Raw genomic sequence first — 27,021 nt, 5'->3', positions numbered from 1 at the left:
GACTGGACATTTGCAACAACAAAACCAGTAAAACCAGCTTATTTATTTTTTCAAAGTTCTTAATGGTCTTTTCTCGCCTTATTTATCTAAACTTTCTGGACATGGGAGTCGCTGAAGTTATCAAATCAAGTTTGTTTCAGATGAAGCTAAATTATTGGGGTGACAGAGTCTTCACTACAGCAGCACCCTGATGAGCACCCTTTAGACCCGGGGTCCCCAAGTCCAGACCTCAGGGGCTACAATCCTGCAACTTTTAGATGCAGCTCTGCTCCAAAATGTCTGAATTCCCTGACCAGAATTCATTCAGCTCTGTAGTTACGAGCAGTTGATTTGATCCAGATGTGTTTGAGCAGAGATGCATCTAAAAGTTGCAGGGTGGTTGCCCTTGAGGACTGGACTTTTCTGACCCGTTTTAGGCCCTCTCTCCACCTTTGACCCAGGCATCTTTAAGTCCATGTTTAAGGCCTTAAATACTATGCAGAATAGTGCCACTTTCCTTGTTTCCAATTTCTTATTTCTAATTCTATTGTTCCCTTGTTATTTCTACTGTGAAGTGCTTTGGTCACCTTGGTTTGTTTTTATGAAGCGCTGTATGAATCAATTAATTTTCAATCAATAGATGCCCAAAGGTTCAGGTAAAGTTCTTATAAAGTTCAGAAAACTAGACATGTTTATGTTTGTGTTGGTAGAATGGAATAGGCTTTTATGACATGTCTAGAGTCTGCTGGATGTTGTGGAGACTTGCTGACACCAAGCTGATGCGTTTTGCTGCAGTTCTTCAGCAGTGCTCACCTCTCACTGCATGTCCAACCTGGTGGCTTAAATTAAATTTGCCTCTCTATCATATTTATAACCCAGGGAAACAGAAAGTCATTGATTACTGATTAGAAGTTATGAGACATTCCGATCGACTTACGAAAGTTAAGCTTAAAGTATAACATTCCACATCCACTTTTGCCACCCACTCATTGAAAAGGATTTGCTGCAGGGTCATTGACTTTGACACTAACTGGAATAAATAGTTACAGTATTTTATTAGAATTGCTATATTTGTAATTACATTTGACCTTATTTTATGATTGGACCATTATTATTTTTTTTTATTTGTGTTTGTCTATCTTATATAGTGCCTAGAGATGATATTTGGTTTTCATTGATGCTTCATAAAAATTGATTGCAATTCAAATACAATTCAGATTTTTAAAGAGATTGTTAAAAATTTGTAACTTTGTCAAAAACAATTTTATCTTAGTTTAATTTTTCCCCCAAGGTGAACATAGGATTTATTTGAATTTTCCATTGTGCTGCTACGACAAAAGATGAAACCATTTTAAGGTTTTTACCGTACCTTTACCTGACTTTCTAAGTAATATGCCCAGCACTGTAGGTATTTTAGCCCATTGGTAATAACTCAAAATTCATTGCTTAATTTGGTAAATCTCTTAAAATGTATTGTGACATTTGACACTTGTTCAGAAGTAAGTTTAAACAAAACAAACCAAAATTTTATTTGCATTTAGAGAAAGATACAGTATGTAAGACTTTGCTTAACCAAATTTGAGTCCTGAAACATCCCCAGTAAACAATGAAACATAGAAATAGCACACAGAGACTTATGTGAAACCTTATTTTCCAAAATAGGTTTCACAAAAGCTTTGCAAGTTTAAAAAAACTTGCAAAGCCAAATGACATATACACATTTGAAAATACCTTTATGTCCAACAGCTATATTCAATAAATTAGAATATTGGTTCATATGCGGCTTATTTCTCAGATTAAAAGTGAATTTTAAAAATAACAACCAAACCTTTCTTTAATTCAACATTTCTATATTGAAAATATTTTTATTGGTCTGATGTCATGTTATAACTTTAAATGTTATGTTTTCATTCGCTGGATGCAGAAAACTATCTAAATCAACAGAAATAAAGGCTTGAAAACATCAGTCTGTGTGGAAATGTCCATCCATCCATCCATCCATCCATCCATCCATCCATCCATCCATCCATCCATCCATCCATCCATCCATCCATCCATCCATCCATCCATCCATCCATCCATCCATCCATCCATCCATCCATCCATCCATCCATCTTCTTTACTCCCTTGTCCCTTAGTGGGGTCGGGAGGGGTGCTGGGCTGGTTGTGTGGAAATATGTGTTTGATAAAAATGAAATGCATAAAATTTTCAATATTCTAATTTATTGAACAGCGCTATATTTAGATTGACCCCTCACGATGCTTAATGCTAATCACCAACACACAAATCTTAAAGATGGGCAAATGTTGGATGTCTTATAACAACAAGGCAACATTACGCATTCTAAATTTACATTTACTGAATGGTCCTTTAAAAGTTCTTAAAGAACATTCAAAGAGACATTCAAATTAGAGACATAAAAGGATCAGATTACATATCACACTGTATTATTTCATGACAAATTAATGGAGGGCCCTATAAATCATACAGGTACGTCACCATCTAGTTCCTGTTATTGTAGTCATTCCATATAGACAATGTAGAGGAACAAATAATTAGAAGCAACTTTAACCTTTACCCAATACTAACAGCTGCAGAAATATCACATTCTTGCTTCACCTTCAGGGAAAAGAAAACCTGCAAAGTTACCTGAAAGACAGTCCAACTAAGAGTAAATGGAGAGAAGCTAAGATTCTTTTTAAGCGCACTTGTCACAGCGAAATGTTGACGTCAGGTTTCCTCCGGAGCAGAAGAGCTCATCATATAGAAAGACCTCAGTTCTGTTCAGAATCTCTGAAGTGACTGAGCACAGAGCCATCTGGCATCTGGAGCTTTGTCTAGAGACAAAAGAGACAAATTTAAACAGGTGAACTGCAAGGAAGTGAGCAGAGCACACACCTTACATCTCACACGTCCTCCGATCATCATAATGTGATGTAATGTAATCATCAGTGACAGCTGATGATTACATTGCCCCTGACAAACAAGGACTCTTTTTTGCATGGAACTATTCAACATGTTCATGCCTTCATCCTCTGCAATGGTCAACCATTTCACAGGGTCAGTGAGGATTTTGTAGCTGAGGACTACCAGTACAGAGACGGATCCAGAACAAAGTCAACACAACCAATGGGGATAGTCAATGCAAGTCCAACATACTGATGGAAATGCCTGTATTTCTCCCTTTCTGACCCTTTTCTATTGGTTGTTTTGACTCAACACATATTTGTTGTGGGTGACAACAGTTCATTTATTCCAAGTCATGTGATTACATAATGCTCTTTCAATTGTGGAGAACTTGAAGGTCTAGATATAAAACAAGCTCAGACTTTAGCCATTACTTTTGTCAGAATTATATTTCATTAAGGTTTGATATGTTATCCTTTTAGTTCTAAAGTGTGCAGATTGAAATGTTCACATGAAGATCCTATTTTCTAACTAATGTTTTGAAGCATCAAAGTGTTGTATAGCTATGATTTTATATTTTAATCATAATTTGTGGTACAAGTACAATACCAAACTCTGTTGTAAGGATATCAAATAGATGTTGACTCTGAAAGATTTCTGTTGAAGTAGTCAACTCAATACAAGATGCTGCAAAACAAAGCCATGTCGTCTGTGGAGCACAAAGCCTTCGGTGATAGCCACAGTGTTCTATGTCTGTTCTCCAGTGCTTGCTGTGTCGTACTCACAGGGGAAGAATTATCAGTTATAGTTAGGATGACTTTGGCTCTTCCAATCAGCCCCTCGCCTCTCATGTCAGCAGCTACCACTGTGAGTGTGTACTGCGGGTGTTTCTGTGAAGAAAGATGCAACTACTTATTTACAATCTCCACTGGCACAAAAAGCTAACAGACTGCAAAGAAATGCAGGATTGTCCAATTTTTACAACTAACTTACAAATAGCTTCTTTCTAAACTGCATCAGAATGTAAAACAAAAACAAAAAAAACACTTACGGTTCTAAGGGCTGTAACGCAAAAGGAAGTGCAACCAATCAATAGAAGATTGATTAGTTCGATCTTCTATTGAACTAATAAATATAAGATTGATTAGTTCTTCTAATCAATCACCAGTAGAGTCACCAGTAGAGTCACCAGTAGAGTGGTGACCAGTAGGTAAGATAGATGGAGCTAAACACAGGAGAATCCTGTAAGAAAACCTGTTGGGTGTTATAAAAGGCCTGTGCCATCAAATTCCAACCTGGTGTGATACAATCTACTAAATATTGACTCAGCTGAATATGTGACACAGTTGTCAGAGTTTTTATGAAAACATTTGAAAACCATCTGACATATGACTTCTACTTCACAATTATGCACTACATTGTGTTAGTACTGTCTCACAAAACCCAAATTAAAAACACACGTTTGAGGTTATGATGTGACAAAATCTGAAAACATGTGTGTATGAATACTTGAGGCGCCTTTTACATCATCAGAAACATTTTATGGATCTAAGTGATATTAATTCATTCATCTATCGATCATTAATTTTTACTCATTCTTAGTTTTATAAGCAGAAGGAATAAAGACAATAGCAGATCTACATCATCTCCCTGTTGTACATTATCACTGCCATTTTGGATTCCTTAAGGCAGCCTGCACAACAGAGAGCCAACTATGTTGAACTTGCCTCGTGGTGAACCACTCATGTTTTTATAAAGTGGTAGCTTACTAGAGTTGCGTTTACAAAAGTGGTTGTGTTGTTTTGTTAGACCTCACCTCTCTGTCCAGCCCCGTAGCATTGACTGTAATAAGCCCAGTATCCATATTGATTGCAAACATGGACGGATTTGGTTCTTCAGGCTCTTGTCTTGTAATGCGATAGCAGACATCGGAGTTGTCAGAATTTTCCTCATCAGCATCCGTGGCCTGAACTGTCATCACCTCAAAGCCTGAAGGTAAGAGTCACAAAAAAGGAAATGAAACACAAAACCCTCTCAAGGTCCAGGTCACCACAAAATATGGAGAAGAAAAATACAAAATCTGAAATGAAGTGCAAAATATGTTCTGCAGATGAATGTTGCAAACACATTTAATAGATTTAGTACAATCTTCTGTGTCTGTTGTACTCGCTTTCCATGGTTATGAATGCGATAACAAATTGATAGGAACACGGAAAGCTTGACTGTTGCTGAATGAAGACTTTTCATGGATTGCTGGGGAAGATGCCATCCATTTACCAGCTTCATGAGTAGCTGCAGTCATGACCAAATTGCTACTTGAGTCTGGCCATGCCATGTTACCAGCAGTTTTGGTAGTTGTGCCAACCTTGGTAGGATCAAAAAGGCATATTTTTACCATCAGGTCTAACTCATTTGAATGTGCAACAGAATCCAGATTGTCAGAGAAGGGTAATTTTCCAGTGATAGCACAAGCATATGGCATCGAGTGAGATGGATCTGAAAGAGGATTTGCTGACATGACAAACAGAGATACTGTTTGTCATGGAGACTAATTTTTGATTTTTGAGATTGTAACTTCGCCGTTGTGGACTGTATCATGTCGTACTTCAGGTCAAGTAATGTTTTGGAGGCTTACAAAGACAGTGCTGTAACAATTAACACTTATCACAGAAAGGGGGGTTATTCAGCAATGTTTGTTTGTTTTTTTCCTATTTTGTCATTTACATGTTTTGCACACTTTCTAATTATAATGTAGTTGCACATTTTCTTCACCAAAGGCCAGTGCTTAAAGGTTTCTCGTTGGGACTTCCTGTTTTCCATATTTAGATGTAAATCTGGATTTTCATTTAAAGGTGACATTTTTGGCAAGATGCCTGGGATGTACCTTGCTTCTCACCCATTGACCGCTGGAAAAAGGCACCAGCACCCATCCCAACCCCACTAGGGATAAGCATGTATTATAATGGATGAATGGATGGATTTTTGGCCAGAAGTCTATAAATATGAATATAGCTTGTTGAAATACTTTGGTATATTTGCACTTAAATGTTCTCAGACAGTGTTTTAATGAGACAGTGTATTTCTGAAAGGCATTTCTGCAGCCATTTCCTGCATGTAGCAATAAGCTATGAAATTATTTGTGTATTCCAGCATCCAGAATGAACTGAGACACTGTTGTGTTACGAGCCTGAGGTCACTGCAAACAGCCTCTTGATTTACCTGCATAAAGACTAGGTCTGTCATAGCAAATGTTGTCCCATAAGTTATTGTAATAAACAACAATATTGTTGTTTTGAGACCGTTTTCAAGTAATATAATGGTAACGAAAGAACACATTCTCAAAGATGAATAAACTTCCAATTCTAATGAACATATAACCCTGGAACTCAGACATTTTTAATATACAACATAAATAAAATAACAGAAAACACAAATAAAATCAATTATGAAGCCCTTTTATTTCTTTTCAGAAAAAAAGGGGGGCTAGTTGAGACAAATGAACCAGATAGAAGATTTTTGTCATCCAGTTTTTGGTAGAAAGAGAGAGAAAAGAGAAAAACAGTAAATTATGCAAAAGGAAATTATTGATCTCGTTTTAATTTATTATACGATTTATTGATTATTGATTATTGTGAAAGGCTTAACAGAGAAGTGTTCAATAAACATGTTCTTCAAGCTCATATCAGATTGATGGTATATACCTTCAGCTGAGGACTGAGGCACTTCTCCCTCATAGGTGTCTCTGCTGAAAACTGGTTTGTTGTCATTCTGATCGATTACATTCACAATTATTTCAATGATCTCCGATGCTTCAGCTTGTCCTTCTTCCACTGCAAGTGCTTCTAACTGCAGAGATGCAATTATGTTTAGAACATCATAGCCCATTTCACCAGGAGAGTGTCAGTAACATTCATGTTGGGTGGTTTGAAATGATCACATAAAAACTGTTCTGCAAAGAAATGTACGGTTAGTACATTGTAGTACATGTTAACTTTTGTCAAAATAGACTGAAAGCTCCAGATGGCTGGCAACAGCGTTCCTGTGATTTTTGTTGTGAAACTTTGATGAAGTACTCCCAAATTTCATTTTGAAGTGGGGTGTTGGAGTGTGATGCTTCTTCAGCAGACAATGCAACTCGAGACTCTATAGCAGTTACTGATAGTTACATATTTTTACCATTCCTTAGACAGACGTGTTGGTGAGCTATTGTACACTGTTTACTCAAATAGTGTGAATCTTTAAATCACTTCCTCCTTCTGGAGGCCTTTGTGGAGGTGAAACTGGCTCACTTCATGAGGGACGTTGCTCAACATGAGAGTTTATGAGATGTTCCAGTTTGGTTTTCCTGCCTCATTTAACACTTTCTATCCAACTTTCTGTGCAAAATATTTTAGCGGTGTTCCTGCAAGACGATTGTCTCCATAGGTGAAAAAACAGCCACGAGGCGTTTGTTAATAAGCCCCACTTCCTGGACAGGCTCCAGAGTGGGGCCCCGGTGAGCCACGTCATGGTGAAGGAACACTAATTCCACTGGTGGTTCTCATTATAAGGGGTCTTATGAGGGACCAAACCAAGTGAAGTTTATCTGGTCCCTCACCTAAGACCTGCCTGCCTTGGATGACTCTCCTACCGGCCACCAAGTGGTGGTAATTATAAATGAACAAAAATTGAAATAGACAGCAACACCACCTAGTTAAACTAGGAAAAAAAGGGTAATCGCAGGAGTGAGCAATGTTTTAAAAACAATGGATGAAGGTGACAATAATTTATTACATCAAATTCAATAGAAATGCACTAGGCAAAAGTAAAAGAAGCACAATCAAAAAAAGCCTTCGGAAGAGATGGAAACAAAGTCTCAGCTAAAAAGGGGGCGCGGTCCTCTAGTCAGTGCTCGATCCTAGGACATTTTGTGTGTAAATTATTATTATTATTATTTTATTTTAAACATTTTTTTTTCATAATTTTATAATTGTTCCTCCATATTAATTTGTCCTCAGTTGTTTTATTGATGAATTGACGGGGTTGAACACTGACCATCAAACATACACTGACCTACTGGTAGACCGCAGAGAATTCAAAAATGTTACATGACAGCAGTATAAAGGTACAGAATATCTTACTGTGTACTTGTCCTGGTTCTCTCTGTCCAGTTCTTGTGTGACTTCCAACCAACCAGAGTCGCTGTCTATAAGGAAAAGGCCTACAGGCGGCTTGTCAGCTCCTGGACCACGGAGCCTGTATATAATTTTCGTCACTGTACTTCTGTCAGAGCGGACCTACAAATCAGAACTATTATTAAACCACTGTGTGTTTCTTCGCACAGCTCTTTTAGTTCAGAAGTATTTACGGTCCATCTACCTCTCACCTGAGCAAGTTTTAGAGGAAACGGTCCTCTGCTATTCTCAGCAACACTGAGGGGAGGAATAACCCAGCTTCTCTTCCTTCTCCTCATCCCTTCTTCAGACTTTGAGGAAAACAGAATGGCATTTAAAGAAAACAGACTTAAAGATCTGCCGCAACTTGCGGCAAACATTGAAGGACAAATACTTCCTCCAGAAGTCTAGTCTACTCTGTTCCTTCATGTGGACACTTCACTGTTGTGTCTCCATGTCAGTGTGTTGTAAAGGTTATTTATACTACTCAACCACCTCCACTTCTTCTCCAGCAATGCAAATAGTGTTTGCATTGCTGGAGTGTCTTTTAGGTCAAACATTCATTTGAAATCTACAACAATCTCCTCTGTCAGTCCAATTCCTTTCAATCTTGACTTGTATTGATGGGACACTGCAAAGAAAACCCACAAGTTGATGATATAATCAGTCTTGTTTGGCCAATTAACAGACTGGGTTTTGTTGTATGTGTTTTCTGAAATCATTCAAAGAGCAGAATTGTTATAAAAGCACTACATACAAGAAATGAGTGCCACAAACATGTTGTATGGGACTATTATTGTGCTAAGAAAATTATAGTGTTGCAATGTGTAAATATTCAGAAAGACAAACATATCTGCATGAAAACCAGACAAACGGTCAGTAAAACACCTTGTCCAATGACAAAGCCACAGAAAAAACAAAATCTAAAATTAAATTCTAAGTAACAAGTTCTTCTAATTCAGTGGTGCCCAAAGTCGTTCCTCGAGGGCCAGCATCCTGCATGTTTTAGTTCTCTCCCTGGTGGTAGTAACAGCCTCCTCAACAAGTCAATGCTCTTCTTAGGCCATTTAATGAGTCATCATTTGATCCAGGTGCGTTAAACCATGGAGAAACATGCAGGATGTCGGCCTTTGAGGACCGACTTTGGACACCACTGTTCAAATTGAACCTACTGGAAGATGTAACAGATTTGGTAACATGTCCTCTGAAGAAGAATGTTGAATCTTGGGATCTGCATCCCTCTTGCTCCTCCCTCCTCCTTGTGCAGCCTAATGAAATGCAAAATAGGAACATTGATGCTAATTACTGTTTTTACCACATTTTGGTCATTTAAACATATTCCACTCTTTGTTTTCAAACAGTTCAACTTTTTGACATCTGGCTGTCACTTTATCTCTCCACTCGTAATGCTAACAATAAAACATTGATATGTTTTGTCCAGTATGCATTTTGTAGAAGGTTTGTGGGTTGTACTTACAGGGAGCTCGGTGCCAGGAGTTATAGAGATGATTACTTTTGTTGATGCAATAAGTCCCTCCCCACTCATATCTGCTGCTTGTACCTCCAGGGTATACTCAGGGTATTTCTGTCAGGATATTCAGGCTCATATATTAATTTATTTCAAATGAAATTACAGGAAAGAGTTCTTTTAAAAAATCGTAAAGATTTACAACATAGTTTGATAAGTTAAAATCAAACTTGATTTAATCAAATTCGAATTAGAAAGCTCTCAGCGATTACATGTAGTTACATGTAGTAGCTTAATAATAATGTCATGTTGTCATATCTATCAAATGTTTTCTTTAGAAACCAATTTGTTACAATAAATTACAAAAGGCGAAATAAATTCATGTTTGTTCAATATGTCCACAAATTATTTAAGACTCTCTATGATAAAAGTTTTTAAAAGCCCACCTGTCTGTCCAGTCCAGCTGCACTGACTCTGATGGCTCCTGTAGCTGGGTTTATGACAAACATGGATGGACTTGGTTGCTGAGGTTCCTGGCTCACAATACGATACACAATATCTGAGTTGACACTGTTTGGCTCATCAGCATCTGTAGCCGTAACCTTCATCACCTCAAAACCTGAAGATAAGAATCACATAAAAAGAAATTGAATGCATTTTTCAGAAGGTGGTTGCAGTTTTTAACTTCTAATAGGCCTGAAAGAACTCCACCCTCTATTTAATGACGTCACAAAACCTTTCATTCATAATTCAATTTATGAAGCACAAAATAAGAATATTCTAAGAGACTATTTCTTATTTCCAATGCCCATCCCATCTGATATCTTCAGATTCTTAGTCCAGTCATTAAAAAACCCACATGAGCCTTTTTTATTCTAGACAAAGTAAATAAAAAATTAATTTAATTTCTATTACACCTTCAATAGGAGGTGTAATAGAAAGTGGTTTATTTGATGTCAATGTTGGTTTATTTGCATCACTCAGGTCAGATGTTTTATGGGACTGAAGTTACATGGAACAACAATACCTATTAATGAAGACTCAGCCACATTTCCCAAGAAGGTGAAAATAGGTCTGTTGTCATTCTGATCAATTACATTTATAAAAATCTCCATAGGCTCCTCAGCAGAGGCTGAACCGTCCATCACAGCATGTACCAGTATCTGTAAACACACCAATATTAGTCCGTTTGTTAATTTAAATAAAAATACAAATTCTTCCATTGTGTAAAAAAGAGGAAAAAAAGTGTCAAGTCCTACATCCCAATATTACATCCTCGGATTCAATACAACATGAACTTACATTTGTTAAGAGTATGAATTTTAGCAAGTTTGAATTGTTCATTTATATTTATATCTTCTTTTTTTTCTTTTTTTTTTGCAGAATGAGATCATCAGACATCGATGAAGAACTCTTAATTCAATTGTTAAAATTTTGGTAAGTGCCAAGTGTGAATCCGACAGTATAAAAGAACCGTGAGGACAAAGTTTCTCCCACTTTTCTCCTTGTCTGGTCACCAAATGATGTAAATGCTTACCTGATATCTGTCTTTTTTCTCTCTGTCCAGTCCTTGTGTTACATACAGAGCACCGGTGTCTCTGTCTATGGTGAAAAGACTGACAGGAGGCTGATCTGCTCCTGGACCAGTGATGCTATAATGGATCTTTTTAGTTTTATCAGCATCAGAACGAATCTGCACAAAACAAACCCAGACTGTTAAAACCACAGACACAATTATGTTTACAATATTTAAAGACAGCCTCCATAAATGTCCAAACCATTACAGCCCATCTCGTCTCTAGCCTGAGCTGATGGAGATTTCTCGTCCTCTACATTTAGTTCTCTAGAAATAAAAATCTGATACTCAGCTCTTCCACCTTCAGCTCCACTTTCCTTTTTGTTAATGCCACCATCTCCAAATTATGTCCAAGTTTTAACTGCCATTTTGTACACACACTGTTTTGCTCTTACACAAATTGCATCAACACTGACCCTCCACCTTCTCCTCCCTACCTGCCCTTCTTCTCTCTTCTGCAGTTCCTTCTGCTTTGGATAACTGACCCCAGGTAGGGTACTCAAACTCATTCATCTTCAATACATCTACTCCTCACAGCCTTACTGTTCTGACTGCCTCCTTTTGCTTTCTTCTCATACTTCCTGCCTTTATGCTTCTGATGTTTATTCCTCTATTGTAAGTTATTTCCTGGTCTGACATCAGAATCTAATAAGTCAGCCATGAACATTTACTTCTCTCACCTGCACAACAAACTGAGGGAAAGGTCCTCTGGAATTCTCTACAATATTAATTGGAGGAACAACCCAGTCTCTCTTTTTCCTCCTCAGTCCTTCACTGGATGATGGGAAATGCAGGACTAGAACCTGTAGATGAGTTGCATTTAGAAAAATCACACAAATATTTTATATGTTGCAGACTAAACTGTATAGTATTGTTACAATTCTTGTATGTTTGGGATTTGGCTTTCATTTATGATTGTGTGTTTATTATTTTCTTGTTGCTGCTTATTGTTCATTTATATTATATCAAGGTCTTATTATTAACAGAAAGGTCTTGCCATATTAGTTAATTCTTTTTGTATTTAGTTTCTTAGTCTATTCTTATGTTGTTTTATTTTCGTGAACTTGGATTTATTTCTCTTTGACCGGCGTTAGTCTTTTTCCCTTTGTAGTTTGTAGTTTCACTGAGTTCAGCTCCCCTTGTGGTAACGAGTCTGCTCCCTCAGTTTGCCTGCATTTATTTTGCCACCGCTGTTCTAGATCTCAACTAATTACTTCATCTGCTTCCTACCACACCTATTAATCACCTATCAATCAATTTTTCAGTCATTGTACTGAGCTGGTAGTGAACATCCAATACCAGCTCAGTAAAATACTATTAACAAATTAAAAGTCCTCAACCATATCTGATCTCTGCATTCTGACTGTTACGCCAAGAAAGGAATGACATCTTTTGTAAATAATTTACAATCACTTTGACGTTTCATGACGTCCAAGTCAAAAAACAAAAAATATTTTTTTTTAATTAAAAACAGAATTTTGCTTTTAAACAATTTTGTAAAGATTAACAGAATAAAAAATAGCTAGTAGTTTGTGAATAAAAATCAGCATCAATCAGACCAAATTTTAGAAACATGGAACATTATTCTAAGGAGTTTTTTTGTTTTTTTTTCCGAACAGACAGAAAAGACAATCAAGAAAAAAGAAAACAAAATAAAATAGAATAAAACAAACGTAAGAAATAAAAATGTAGAACAAATTATTCTGCCCATGTGACATGCAAATGTTATATTTTCTGTTCGAAAAGGAGCAGGTAGAAGATATAATATCTTATATTATATCTGTTAATGTATTATATCTGTTAATGTATAGTAAATTAACTGTCAGAACATCAAAAAGAGACAACTTGTTTCCATTTTACATGTTTGATCATGTACAATTATTTAATTACTATTTATATCATCAATTACATTATAGACTATTAAACAGTCATCTTATATATCATATTTTGAAATAAGCTCTGTTTTAATGAGTTTTTTAAATTGGTTTACATTTGTACTTTTTTTAACTCATTCAATCCATTCCACACATTTACTCAACACACAGATAAACAAAAACTCTTCCTGGTTGTTCTAATACGTTGTTTTTTAAAATACCCTTCACCTCTTAAATTATAACCACCCTCTCTATCACCAAACATTTGCTGTATATTGTGTGGAAGTTTTTGATTTCTGACCTTAAACATGAATTGTGCAGTTTTAAATGTTACAAAGTCCCAGAATTTCAGTATATTTGATTTGATAAATAGCTGGTTTGTGTTCCCAATATCCCACTTTATGTAGTCCAAGGAGTATAATAATAATAATAATAATAATAATAATAATAATAATAATAATAATAATAATAATAATAATAATAATAATAATAATAATAATAATAATAATAATATTTTTTATATCAATAGGTGCTAATGCATGTTTATCCATCCATCAATCCATTTTCTTACACCCTTCTCCCTTAGTGAGGTCGGGAGGGTTGCTGGTGCCTATCTCCAGCTAAGGTTCCGGGAGAGAGGTGGGGTCACCCTGGACAGGTCACCAGTCTGTCGCAGGGCAACACAGAGACACACAGGACAAACAACCATGCACACACACACACCTAGGGACAACTTGGAGAGGCCAATTAACCTGACAGCCATGTTTTTGGACTGTGGGAGGAAACCGGAGTACCCGGAGAAAACCCACACATGCACAGGGAGAACATGCAAACTCCATGCAGAAAGACCGGGGCCGGGAATTGAACCCAGAACCTTCTTGCTGCAAGGCAACAGCTCTACCAACTGTGCCACTGTGCAGCCAATGCATGTTTAATCTAGCATTTTTTTTATTTAACTTTCATTTTACCAGCATAAAAATGCATTGAGTTTAAAAACCTCTTTTTCAAGGGAGTCCTGTCCAATAAACAAGCTACAAATACAACACAAGAAATTACACAGTGAAAAGAAAATTATTATAAACAGCTCAAGAAACTCCTGAGTCTGTCAATCATTTAGTTTTATATACCTGCTGCGCCTCCCAGAGGGCTGGAGAGGAAACAGGTGGCTGTAGGACTGTAAACTGACAGTTTAGTTCCTTTAAACTTGCCTCTAAGTTATTTGTGTTGTCCTTAAGGGGAAAATCACTCTGGGGGCTGTGGGCTGTGTCATGATCCCCTTGATACTGAACAACAGCAGAGAGAGTCCGTTTCTCAGTTTGTGTATCAAAGGAGTGGATGAAGAAGCGCCGTTGTCCCTCTTGAAGAACCAACAGACTTGAAACCTGAAGACCAGAAGAAAGCGTTGCCATAAATTAGCAACTAGACTGTTTTTATATTCTATGAATAGCAGCCAAACTGAAGAGATATTAAAGAAGCTGCATTCTATGAAATCTGTGAAAGGTTCATTTTCAGCTGTTTTAACAAATAATTATTAACACTCCTGTTGGTGATTAATCCAAAACAGAGAAATGATTTCATATGCAACTGCAAATCTACAACAGAAGGACTAAAAAAAATCGAGATTTTGACTCAAATTTCATCTTAAAGTGCCTGAAGTTTTCTGACTGTACCTCAGGAGAGCCCTGTAGATAAATACAGATAGAACAAAATTTAAAGAGGGACTAAGCTAAACTTGATCTAAATTTGCAGCGAGCTTTGAGAACTAATGATTGTTGAAGCAATGCATCACATGCTGTTTGAGGAGGAAATCATTAATACCATGAAGGAAAATTAACTCCTTTCTTCTAATATTTCTGATTGTTTAAACTGCTTACCATTACTGTCCCATCATTCTCAACGAAGAAACCATGATCGAAAGTGACGAACTTCACCAACCTGGCACCTGGGCAGTCGGTGAAGTTCACTGAGGCAGAAGCAAAAATATTTGCTCTTCACTTCAAAGGTTTGGAATTTTAGAATCAAATAGACTTTCATAGAAGTTGTGTTGGTAAATGGACTGAAACTATGTTTGCTTGTCATCTCATTTTAACTGCTCAAAACACTCTGCATTAGAGATAGATTCACCTAGCCATGCTTTTAATTCCTTCGCTCTCATGCACTCAACACATAGATGAGTAGACAGCGTGTTAGTGCTTAGTGTCGGTTAAGCCTTTGACATGGACCCAAAAGGTCAAGAACCTCAGGGGAAGAATCTAAGCAGGCAACTGACGGGGCCTACTGATGGGGTCATCTGGTGGGTCAGACATCAGGAGGTGCTGGTTTAGCTGCTGCATACTGCCTAGAGAAGGGGTACTCAGATCCAGTGCTCGAGATCCACCATCCTTTTACCCTTTCACCAACTTTTAGATCCATTTGCAACTGCAAAACTGTGTTTTTTTTTTTTACATCTGACAATGTTTTGAGCACATTTGTAATGGAAATGCAGCAAGTATTTTCTGCAGTGACCATGGTCTGGGTATATTATTTTGTCATGTGGTGTGGTTGAGGTGGATCCAAATGAAAAGAGGACATTGGGAGGAATTGTTGTTGATGAAAGAAATCATCAAATTAAAGGCAGTTATAGCCTCTGGGACAACATTAATTGTAAGGTTTATTGCTTATTTTGTAATTGGTCACTGAATTAGGTTTTTTGTCCAGTAAAGCATCTGGACTGCCTTGTTGCTAAAATATGCTATACAAATAAACTTGACTTGACTAAAGAAAAGAAAAGAAAAGAAAAGAAAAGAAAAAACATACTTGGGTTACAGAAACAAAAGAATCCATTAATAAACAATGAAGTCAGGCTGAGTCAAATTAACCTAGAAACCAGGTTAGTCCCAAAATTCTTAGGACTATCCTTGGGACAGCTCAGGGATATTAGGAAGGAACTGAGAAGGTGACTAGTAATACTAAAATATGCAAAGGGGGAACTCAGTAGGACACACAAATCTTACAAAACAAAAACTGAAGAATAACACTAGCAAAACAGTTTAAAAAATGCAAAGAAAACAGAAATAATTAAGAAATTAAGAAACACAATGACACCCCCAAAGTATCCCATAATCTAAAGAAACACCTACAGATCATGACATAACAGTATTTGTCCAAAAGGGGGCATTAACAAATAATGCAGGATCTAAAATGAATCTAAAATCTTTCCAATCAGAACATAACTGCTATTCTCCCCGAATCAAAGATGGCCCACAGTGAGAGTACACAGTCCACAGCTGATCTCACCTTTTCCCAGGATAGTGCCTGGCCTCAGAAGCTTTTTAGTCACCTTAAAAATAACTGATTCTCGGTCAAATCCTGGTTCACATATTTGGTCTTCTGTGTGCCCGGCTGGAGAAGCCTGGGAAAGAACAAAGTGCAAATGGAAGACAGTCATTGAAAACTGTTAATCTCGCATGAACATGTCCGCTTTGAATCAAAGGTAGTTAATGTTTAGACTGCCAAGACTTTGCAGTCGGTGCTTTTTAAATAATAAAGCTAAGTTAATGTCCTGTATTAATAGTTCTTATGTGTAGGCATGTGCTGTTTTAGAGTTTCCACAGTTTCTGCAATCTTTTCTTTCTGCAATCTTTTCACTACAAAATGTCAGTTTTGCCTCAGGCTCAGACCAGACACAATTTGTTCAGAAGAGCAAATGTTACCTGACTTTTTGAAAAAAAGACCATTTGAAAGAAATGTTTATAAATATCTTCTATACATTTATTTGAACTTTTAAAAAGCAATTGTATAATTTTTCTGTGGGTTTAAATAAACAAAAAACTTTTGCCAAAAGAAGATGGATATATTTTTTCTATGGGATTTTGATATGTGTGAAAAAACATGTCCACAGTTTCTGCCTAATGACAAGAAAAATATATTTAAATACACAGTGTCATTATTTTATGGAGATTTAGTGCAATTATTCCAAACTGAAAATTAAAATAGCTTTTTTTAAACTTTATTTAAAACATTACTATTTTTGCTAACATTAGTAAGAGACATCGTACAAGATCCAAAAGAGTGAAAACAGCAGGCTTCTGGTTTAGACAAACATGTCTCAAAGAACTCAGTAGATGAGCCAAAACTAAATGAGAGGAACCTCAGACTAACACATGCACTACCTTTATTTCCATATGAGTGTGTTTTCCAGAAATATTTGTGAGCCAGAACCAAAAAAAAAACACAATTCACAGTTTTAGGTATTACTTTTGAAGAAACAGATCCTGGATCTGTTATAGATGATCCAGATCATGTTTATAATAGAAAACACAAAAGCAGATTGCAGAAGAAAATCTTACCTGAACATTCAAGAATAAAGCACACCAAACTGTGAACCAAATGGTCCCCATCTCTCCTCTCTGTAAAATGCTTTGTAATCTGATGCAGTATGTGTAGTTGCAGTTTAAAAGGAATGACAATTGGTGCCTTCCGTCTTATCGCTGAGTGAAACCAATCTGGGGAAGCTGCTGCAGAAATATTAAGTGTGTGACCTCATCATGTATGTGTACAGGATCTAGGTTCCTTATTTGGTCATACAGACTGAAGACAGGCGGAGACAGAAACTCAGAGCTTCTGTTACTTGCTGTTAAATAAAGCGCAAATCATCTCAGACTGGTTTCTTGGACACAACAATAACTTCCCTGTACTCGAATGGCCTCCACTGTCACCAATTCTCAATCCAATAGAGAACCTTTGGGATGTGGTGGAACGGGAGATTCACATCATGTATGTTCGGCTGACAAATCTGTAGCAACTGCATGATGCTAACATGTCAATATGGACCAGATTCTCTGAGGAATGTTTCCAGTACCTTGTTGAATCTCTACCATGAAGGATTAAGGCAGTTCTGGAGGCAACAGGGGGTCCAACCCGATACTAGCAAGGTGTTCCTTACAAAAAATTCCATGAAAATGACATGTGATCACATGTGATTTCCATTTCCCACATGTGGGTCACATTTTCCACCTGTGGTCAAGTATTTTGTTCATGTCCTTACAAAAAAGAATCCCATGAAAATGACATGTTTTCACATGTCAATCACATGTGATTTTATCATGAAACGTTCCAAAACCACACGTATAAGTATGCTTTCACATGTGATTCACATCATTCACACATCATTTACAAGTCAAAATTCATGTGATCACATGCGACTTTCACATGTGACTTTAATGGGATTTTTTTGTAAGGTACCTAATAAAGTGGCCAGTGAGTGTATATTTCATATCAGAAGTTGATAAACTGAACAGGTTAAATAGCACACACAGCACAATGCTATTGATTTTGACTTGTTTTCTTTTTTATTTGTTTGTCCATGCAGGTCTAGAATAAACCGTGCAGCTCTGCACTCTGTGTTTATGCACTTTCACACCTGCAGAGTTCTTCACACCTCAAGGGGCCTGAGGAGTGTTCCCGAAAAGTTTCCTTATGCAACCTGGTTTCAAAGAGTGCCGTGTCAGAAACTCCAATTACTGGAAACGTGTAAAGAGAGACAAGCGGCTGGATCACAACCAAAATGAGTGTTCCCGAAAAGTTTCCTTATGCAACCTGGTTTCAAAGAGTGCCGTGTCAGAAACTCCAATTACTGGAAACGTGTAAAGAGAGACAAGCGGCTGGATCACAACCAAAATGTTACAGTTTCACTGAAAACCAGCTCTCTGTTAGTGATAAACAACTTCAGGTTGTTTCCAAAGAGATTGCACAAGTCAAATTATCTCAAACCATAATTGGCCGAAACAGATCTAATCTGAAATAATAGCATCAAAGTGTTTTTGTGTTGAACGAGTCTTGTCATGACTGACATGTCATGGAATGTGTTTTTCTCTGTGGTTTTATTTAAAGAGGCTAATCAGAACAGATGTTAGGATAACAACACAAACATCATGCATACCTACATTATTAAAGGCTAATGTTTAGGTTGACGGCGCTCAACTAAAAACCTAAAGGTTGGAGTCCTTGTAAAATGGTGTTTTTGACTAAAGTCCCAGAGGGTTAGAATCCCAGTTAAACAACGTTTAACTGACGTCCTAAAAGGGGTGCGGGTTTTAATGTTTTTATCTTTTTTTTTAAATCTCTTTCTCTTTCTCACTGTTTTTATCACATGCTGTTTTTATTTTAATTATGTAAAGCACTTTGAAATGCCTTGCTGCTGAAATGTGCTATACAAAAAAAATTTGATTGATTGATAGGTTAACTGGTGGATCACATTATTCTCTGTCAAAACTCCAAATCTGGAAAATATGCAATGGAAAAACCTTAATAATGAAATAAACTACAGTTTTTTCCGCACTATAACGCGCACCGGATTGTAAGGCGCAGCTTCAATGAATGGCCTATTTTAAAACTTTTTTTCATATATAAGGCACACCGCATTACATATATAGTTCAATGGGTAAGTCACCAGTCTTTCACCTGGGAGACCCGGGTTTGAATCCAGGCTGGGGCAAACAGAAACATACAACATTGATATTGATCTATCCAGTATGGGTCGTTAGGCAAGACCCTTTGAGCTATATAGCCTGCCTCATACCATGAGAGACATTGATAAGCATGACATGCCAGCTCAGATGTTGCCCGTTCAAAGAAGGTCTGCGTCACACGCTGGGGAACCAGAGCACCTTGATGACAAATGGGCTACTGAAAATGGACGAGAAGTGAATATATATATATATATATATATATATATATATATATAATTCCCTTCTCACCCCTGTGGGTGGTCTGTTTCATCCTCTGAGCTCGGGTCCTCTACCAGAGGCCTGGGAGCTTGAGGGTTCTGCACAGTATCTTGGCTGTGCCTAGAACTGTACATTTCTGGACTGAGTTGTCTGATGTTGTTCCTGGGATCTGTTTTAGCCACTGCTCCAGTTTGGGGGTGACTGCCCCGAGGGCCCCGATGACCACAGACACCAATGCGGTCTTCACCTTCCAGGTCTTTTCCAGTTCCTCTCTGAGGCCCTGGTATTTCTCCAGTTTCTCGTGCTTCTTTTTCCTGATGTTGTAATCACTTGGTATTGCTACATCCTCCACAACGGCTTTCCTCTGTTGATGATCCCGCACCACAATGTCCGGTTGGTTCGCCATTACCATTTTGTCTGTCTGGATCTGGAAGACCCACAGGATCTTAGCTCGGTCATTCTCCGCCACCTTCGGGGGTGTTCCCCACTTTGATCTCGGGGCTTCCAGTCCATATTCTGCACAGATGTACCTGCACACTATGCCCGCCACTTTGTTATGCCGTTCCACTTACACTTTCCCTGATAGCATCTTGCACCCTGCTATTATGTGCTGGACTGTCTCAGGGGCCTCCTTGCACAACCTACACCTTGGGTCTTGTCTGGTGTGGTAGATCTGAGCCTCTATTGCTCTGGTGTTTAGGGCCTGTTCCTGTGCAGGTGCAGCCAGGATGAGAGCCTCTGTGCTGTCCTTGAGTCCAGCTTTCTCCAGCCATTGGCGCAGTTGGTAGAGCTGTTGCCTTGCAGCAAGAAGGTTCTGGGTTCGATTCCTGGCCCCGGTCTTTCTGCATGGAGTTTGCATGTTCTCCCTGTGCATGCGTGGGTTTTCTCCGGGTACTCTGGTTTCCTCCCACAGTCCCAAAACATGACTGTTAGGTTAAGTGGTCTGTCTAAATTGTCCCTAGGTGTGAGTGTGTGTGTGCATGGTTGTGTGTCCTGTGTTGCCCTGCGACAGACTGGCGACCTGTCCAGGGTGTACCTTGCCTCTCGCCCGGAACGTTAGCTGGAGATAGACACCAGCAACCCTCCCGACCCCATTAAGGGACACAAGGGTGTAAGAAAATGGATGGATGGATGGATGTATATATATATATATATAGTGTAGTGATAGGTACCAGCCCCCACAACCCTGCAAGGTTAAGCATGTTTTGACGACTGATAAATTTTCTCTTATCTATGCAAATTAATTTCTTCAAACAAGCTCAAACATGAATGCACCCCTCATGATTTGATCATTATGACACGGTTTTATATTTTATTATTTTTTCATGATATACGTTTTACATCTGTGTGTATTCGTTATATCATCTTCTAATGTTTTCTCTTGATGTAAAGCATCACTGAGGCCATTACAGATATATTACTGGTGGCAGCGCTTCTGCTATCATTGCAAATTGGTTTCTTATATAACAGCTCAAAATGTGATTGATGTTCACACACTGTCAGTTCATTTTGTGCTGTCAGGTTATGCCTGCAAAGAACATGTCTGTTAGACCTTTAGGCATTTAATTTCGGGATGAGTTCCAAAATGCTTATATCATGTTCAACCGAATGCACATAAATTCACTCGCCAGCCACTTTATTATGCACACTGCTTGTAAGTGTCAAACAGTGTTCTTCCTTTTATAGGTTCTGGTCAGAGAAGAGAGACTTGACTGGACTATAAGTGTGAATCCTTGACTCTGATGTACCAAAGATTCTGTAGAGCCCAACATAGATGGTTTTGCCATTTGTCTGTTGCTAATGAAAGGGGGTTGTTATTTAATGCTAAAGAAGGCAGATAATTTCTGGGTTGCGGAAGTAACAGTCTCTAGGATCAAGGATCTTTCCCTTGACACTGTAGAGGTCTATGTGAGAGCAGCTTGACCAATTGTATAAGACTATGCAGATAACCTAAAACAGAAGAGGGGTGAGGAACACATTATAACAATTTCAATAAAATGTCCTGTGAGAAAATTTTAATTTTGTGGATAACATGAAATATAGCAGAAAACTCACCTTCTCCATCCATCCATTTTCTTCCGCTTCATCCGGGGTCGGGTCACGGGGGCAGCAGCTTCAGAAGGGAGGCCCAGACTTCCCTCTCCCCAGCCACTTCTTCCAGCTCCTCCGGGGAAACCCCAAGGCGTTCCCAGGCCTGCCGAAAGACATAATCCCTCCAGCGTGTCCTCACCAGGGAGGCGTCCAGGAGGCATCCTAACCAGATGCCCGAGCCACCTCAACTGGTTCCTCTCGACATGGAGGAGCAGCGGCTCTACTCTGAGTCCCTCCCGGATGACCGAGCTTCTCACCCTATCTCTAAGGGAGAGCCCAGCCACCCTGCGGAGGAAACTCACCTTCTTTCTCTGTCAAACAAGTTCAAACAAGATCCAGAGAAATAAAGGTTTCCGCACATTTTCGCTAATTTTCTTCACCACCCATCTGTTTATCTGATGGATACTGTTGGCTGTGGGGCATATTCCAGAACACCAGCTTGTTCTTGAAAACATTCAGATTTATCTTCGGTTTTCAATCCTAATCAGAATAACATGCTCAGTGAGTGGCAACATAAACTCAGCAGGTGGAAGAGTACAACTTCAAAGCAGTAGAGTTGTTTTTTGCCTCTTGGAGAAATCTACACCTTTTAACAATAACACTGGATTTGTTTAGTAAATTACTAAAATGAAAGAAAGGTTTACTTATTGCTCTGTAATTAAAAAAATCATTGACTGAATTATTTGTTTAAAATTTGAAGAAGTTGCTCTGCCTTTGAAATCGCAGAGCAACTTGGACAACAAACAACCTTAACCAACAAATTATCACCAACACTAATGTGTAATAAATCTGCCTTTATTGTTAAAAGGTGTAGATTTTTCCAAGAGGCAAAAAAACAACTATACAGCTTTAAAGTTGTACTCTCCACATGCTGTGTTCATATTGCCACTCACTGATCATGTTCTTCTGATTAGGACTGAAAACCGAAGATAAACCTGAATGTTTTCAACAGCAAGACTGAACAAGCTGGTGTTCCTCAATATGCCCCACAGCCAACATTATCCATCAGATAAACAGATGGGTGGTGAGAAAAATTAGCAAAAGTGGGTGGAATTTTTTTTTTTTCCTGGATCTCGTTTGAACTTGTTTGACAGAGAAAGAAGGCGAGTTTCCTGCTATATTTCATGTTATCCACAAAATTAAAATTTTCTCACAGGACACATAACGTGCTCCTCACCCCTCTTCTGTTTTAGGTTATCTGCATAGTCTTATCATACAATTGGTTAAGCTGCTCTCACATAGACCTCTGTTAAGGGAGAGATCCTTGATCCTGGAGACTGTTACTTCCCCAACCCAGAAATGATCTGCTCCACAGAATCCTTGGTACATAAGAGTCAAGGATTCACACTTATACTCGAGTCAAGTCTCTCTTCCCTGACCAGAACCTATAAAATGAAGCTAGAATCCACTGTTAGTCAGAGCAGACCTGACAGACTCCTTTGACTTAATTCCTGTTCTCACCTTGAAATGTTTTAATACATTTCTTATTGCTTCTCATCCAGATTCTTGTTAAAGTTATTTTTCTCCACAATTTTGGTTTTGCTGACAGGATAACACGTTTGGCTGCTGAGAACTGTACGACCAGTGTGTGAGCTTGTCTGAAATTATCCAGTCTTCAACCTCAGCCTACAGAGATGAGCCCTACATCTTTTAAAATATATGACAGGGCGCCCCATTAGTTATTGGGAGTAAATAACTTGAGATAACAGGGCCCTCCTAGTAGTTACTAAGAGTAGAGTGGCCGGATAAACTGCAGGGTATCCCCCAGAAAACCTGCTAAGTAAGGGTCGTCCACCGGCGGTCCACCTTGTTTTTGTTTTAAAAGACATTGAGTAGATAGGAAAAGTAAACATATTACTGGGTAATTATATGCTATGGGAAAACATCGCCAGTGAAATGCTATCCAAACCCACAACTAGTCTTACAAACAACAAATCAAAAAATACAATTAAAACGAATATCAATTATTTGCACTTCAGTTTAATCCAAATTAAGTCTGTGGCTCTATAAGGCGCTTCAGGAGCCTCAGAAATGCTAATATTTTAACACAGACCACAGATATATAAATGTAACATTTATTTATTAAGAATATCAATGCTGCTAATTTTTATTCAATTGTTTTAGCATACATAAATCTAAATATTTTAAATTGTTTAACATTTAAGATTTTAAGGAACTGGCGAGTTTACTTTGTAAAAGTTCAAAGAACAATATTCATAATTAGATTGTTTTATTACCATAGCAAAAATCTGATGCTCTCAATTTAATCTTTGAGTTTGGGCTTCGTTTGTTCACAAATACATGTTAGTAAACTACAATTATAATCTATTGCTTTTTAGGTTGGCGAATTAAACTACTTCCCCTCTCCCAGATTAAATCTAACACTGAAGCTGTAGAGGTGCTGAGGTTTTCAGCAACAAAAGGACCCCACACCCCAAGTCAAATTTTGCTCAAGGCCTCATACAGCCTTGGACCGGCCCTGTGCATGATGAGTTAAATCCGGAGAAACAGCAGGCGCAAATCATGACACCGCACCTCCTGCTGTACATCCGCTGCACTGCGCACAGACATGCGCAACAAACAGAAGATTTAATTCTATAAATTTAATTTTATAAAATGCTTTATATCTGTTCTAGTATCTTTAAATATAAAGTTGTAGGTACAACAGTACAGCTGCTGTGCATGAAAATGTGTCTCCACCTAGTGGAAAGCCTTTGAGACTTTATGGAAACATGTATATTTATGGTGTTTACATATTTGACAAAACCTCCTTTAAAAAGAAATGGAAAAGTGAAACACAACATCATGATATAAAAATAAAAAATACATGTCTAGTTGTTTCTTACATAAACAGAAAATCAATATTGCTGTTTCTAAACTAACATGATTTGATTAATCAAAATCAAAACATCACGATAATGTTCATGATGACATTTACTTATTGTTTTCTTATACATCAACTCACACATGGACAATGAGAGAGCACAGGTTGGAGCTGACATTCACTCTGTTTAAAATGAGTCAGCAGATTAATATTCTCATGCCAAAGACTTTTCAATCAGGTTCTTTCAGCTCAAAATACAAAAACTCACAAGATAAATTCTAGTTTAGTCAGGCAGGTCATTTGTTAAATGCAGCACTTTTGGTCAGTAGTGCAGTTGTTTTTAAAGGTTAACCTTGAACCTTCCTGTTTCATGCAGCTCTTTGCCCAATCTTAGACAAGTGCTCTACTGCCGCCTGCTGAAAGACAGAATACACTGAGCACTTCTTAACATTTAAGGTTGGTTGATATTAATGTTTCCACTGCCGTCACTGCCTTTGTGCTTTTGTTTCGTCCTGTTGGGTATTCCTTGTCGACACCATCAGCGTTCATCTGGGTCTTCTTCCTGTCCTCTCAGATTCCAGCCAACTGAGACATATAGCTCATTCCGTTGTAATTGTTGTTTTTTGTTTGAATTGTTGCAATTTGTTGTTTTTTGTGTCACACTTTGGCTGATGGAAGTTGTTCTTAAATCCATCCACTAACACCTCTGCAGGGTCACAAGAGGAGCTGTTGTCCATCTCCAGCGGTCAACGGGCGAAAGATGAGATACACCCTGAGCAGTTTGCCAGTCCATTATAGGACAAGCAACCACACATAGACACACTCATATCTAAAGATAATGTATACCTGGAGGGTACCCGCATGCACAGAGTATATATTCCATGAAAGAAAACCCAAAGCCCAAGACTTGAACCCAGGACTTTCTCGCAAGGCCAGGTAACAGTGCTACTAACTGGTTTTAAAACTGGGTATGATACATTAAAAAACTAAACCAAACTGAAAACATCTGTATGACAAATCCTTGTTGCCCACTAATATGAGGATTATTTCCAGTTTTTGAACAAACAAAACTGTAATGTTCATTAAAAACAAAATATTAGTTTAAATAACATGTTCTTATGTTTAAATCAACAGGACAGACAGAAAGACAAAATTTAATCTTTTTTTTTTAGATAGTTTATTTTGAAAGTTTACAAACAATGATAGATTTTCTTGACTTGCAGTTTGGAAGATGTACTCAGCTTTTTCATGAGAACATTCAGGGTACATAAGGCATAAAAAACATGGACTTTCCAAAGGGAGACAGTAAACCAGAGGAAGCATTAAAGTTCTGGAACAAAGAATAATGTCCATCCTTCACCAAAGTTGGGTGTTAAATGTGTTATTGAAGTGAATGTCTGAGTTTGTCCAACTTGTGTTATGGGAGATGTTTATTGTTTTGGTCTCTGTTACTGAACAAGATTCAATCTTGGACACCAACTGTGGCCACTCCCAAAAGCTGATGAGCTCAGAAATAATGAAAAAACAAAACAAGACATTTGAGTTGCAAATGTTGCGTGTTTGTCCTTTTGGATGAAGAAACAGGTTAGAAAAAATAAAATTAAAAGTAGAAAAAAATACATCTATATTCTGTGTTATCTTCAACCTGCATTACATTTAGCTTCATGTTGAGAGCAAAACATCAACTCACAGCAGGAACTCACCTTCACAGAGAAAACTACTTTCTCCATCTCACCGTGTCAGTATCCGACTTCTACCTACAAATGTAGAAAATATTAGTAAATTGTGATATTCAGCTTCAAAAATTATCAAATAGTATCTTGAAAAAATACGTTGGATGCAAAAAAAATGAAGGAAAATGAAGCAGCCGGGGTCAATGCATAACTAAAGGGGCACTATGTGGCTCAGGTGCTGCAGTCCTCAACACAACCATCTCTGGTTTGATTTTTGTTCCATTTGCCGCCTGTCTTCACTCTCTCTGCTCCAACGTATAGACACATTTATGAATTCAAATTGTATTCTGGACATTTACAATAATGTGGCATAGGCTCTGTTAGATAAACGGTACGCTGACACTCATTTCACCACTTGCCCTTGTATCTTCTTTAATCCTAAGGAATCAGGTGTCCAAACTATTTCCATGGAGTAGGAGAAAGGGAAATGAATTGAATTTCTGTAATAAAAATAATAATTGAGTGGCATATACAAGAAAAAATTTCACAACTGCCATTCCATCATAGGGCAACACAGAGACAAACAGGACAAGGAGCCATGCACGCACCACATTCTTCTCTGTAATACACCTACAGAGACCAATTCACGCTACAGTCATGTTTTTGGACTTTAGGAGGAAGTTGGCATACCTGGAGAGAATTCTTACATGCACAGGGAGAACATACAAGCTCATGCAGAATGATCCAGAGACGGGATTCAGCTGCAGG

At 38.0% G+C, this 27,021-nt stretch overlaps 1 protein-coding gene across 1 annotated transcript; it reads right to left on the bottom strand.

Moving 5' to 3' along the window:
- Nucleotides 1-1,479: 1,479 nt before the first annotated feature.
- Nucleotides 1,480-17,447, bottom strand: LOC103476553 (cadherin-1-like). Its single transcript, XM_008429000.3, has 16 exons — nt 17,287-17,447; nt 16,235-16,349; nt 14,833-14,921; nt 14,167-14,340; nt 11,765-11,887; nt 11,046-11,201; nt 10,536-10,671; nt 9,955-10,127; nt 9,518-9,625; nt 9,213-9,308; nt 8,253-8,351; nt 8,008-8,163; nt 6,589-6,733; nt 4,704-4,876; nt 3,673-3,777; nt 1,480-2,817 (listed from the first exon to the last, which is right to left on the bottom strand). The coding sequence occupies exons 1-16, from the start codon at nt 17,335-17,337 to the stop codon at nt 2,755-2,757; spliced, it is 1,962 nt and encodes a 653-aa protein (XP_008427222.3). The 5' UTR covers nt 17,338-17,447; the 3' UTR covers nt 1,480-2,754.
- Nucleotides 17,448-27,021: the final 9,574 nt, after the last annotated feature.

The sequence above is a fragment of the Poecilia reticulata genome, chromosome 15 (assembly GCF_904066995.2).
Source record: "Poecilia reticulata chromosome 15, P_reticulata-male-v2, whole genome shotgun sequence".
In the NCBI taxonomy this organism is placed as follows: domain Eukaryota; kingdom Metazoa; phylum Chordata; class Actinopteri; order Cyprinodontiformes; family Poeciliidae; genus Poecilia; species Poecilia reticulata.
Note: the sequence above shows the minus strand (reverse complement) of the source record. Positions and strands in the feature narration are given on the sequence as shown.

Bases quoted from the DNA above. Each gene is read 5' to 3' on its own strand.
- LOC103476553 (XM_008429000.3), bottom strand. From the start codon at position 17,337: ATGGGGACCATTTGGTTCACAGTTTGGTGTGCTTTATTCTTGAATGTT. The intron at 16,350-17,286 runs GTAAGATTTTCT...GTTCTTTCCCAG, and splicing joins CTTTATTCTTGAATGTTCAG to GCTTCTCCAGCCGGGCACAC. The intron at 14,922-16,234 runs GTGAGATCAGCT...CTTCTGCCTCAG, and splicing joins AGGCACTATCCTGGGAAAAG to TGAACTTCACCGACTGCCCA.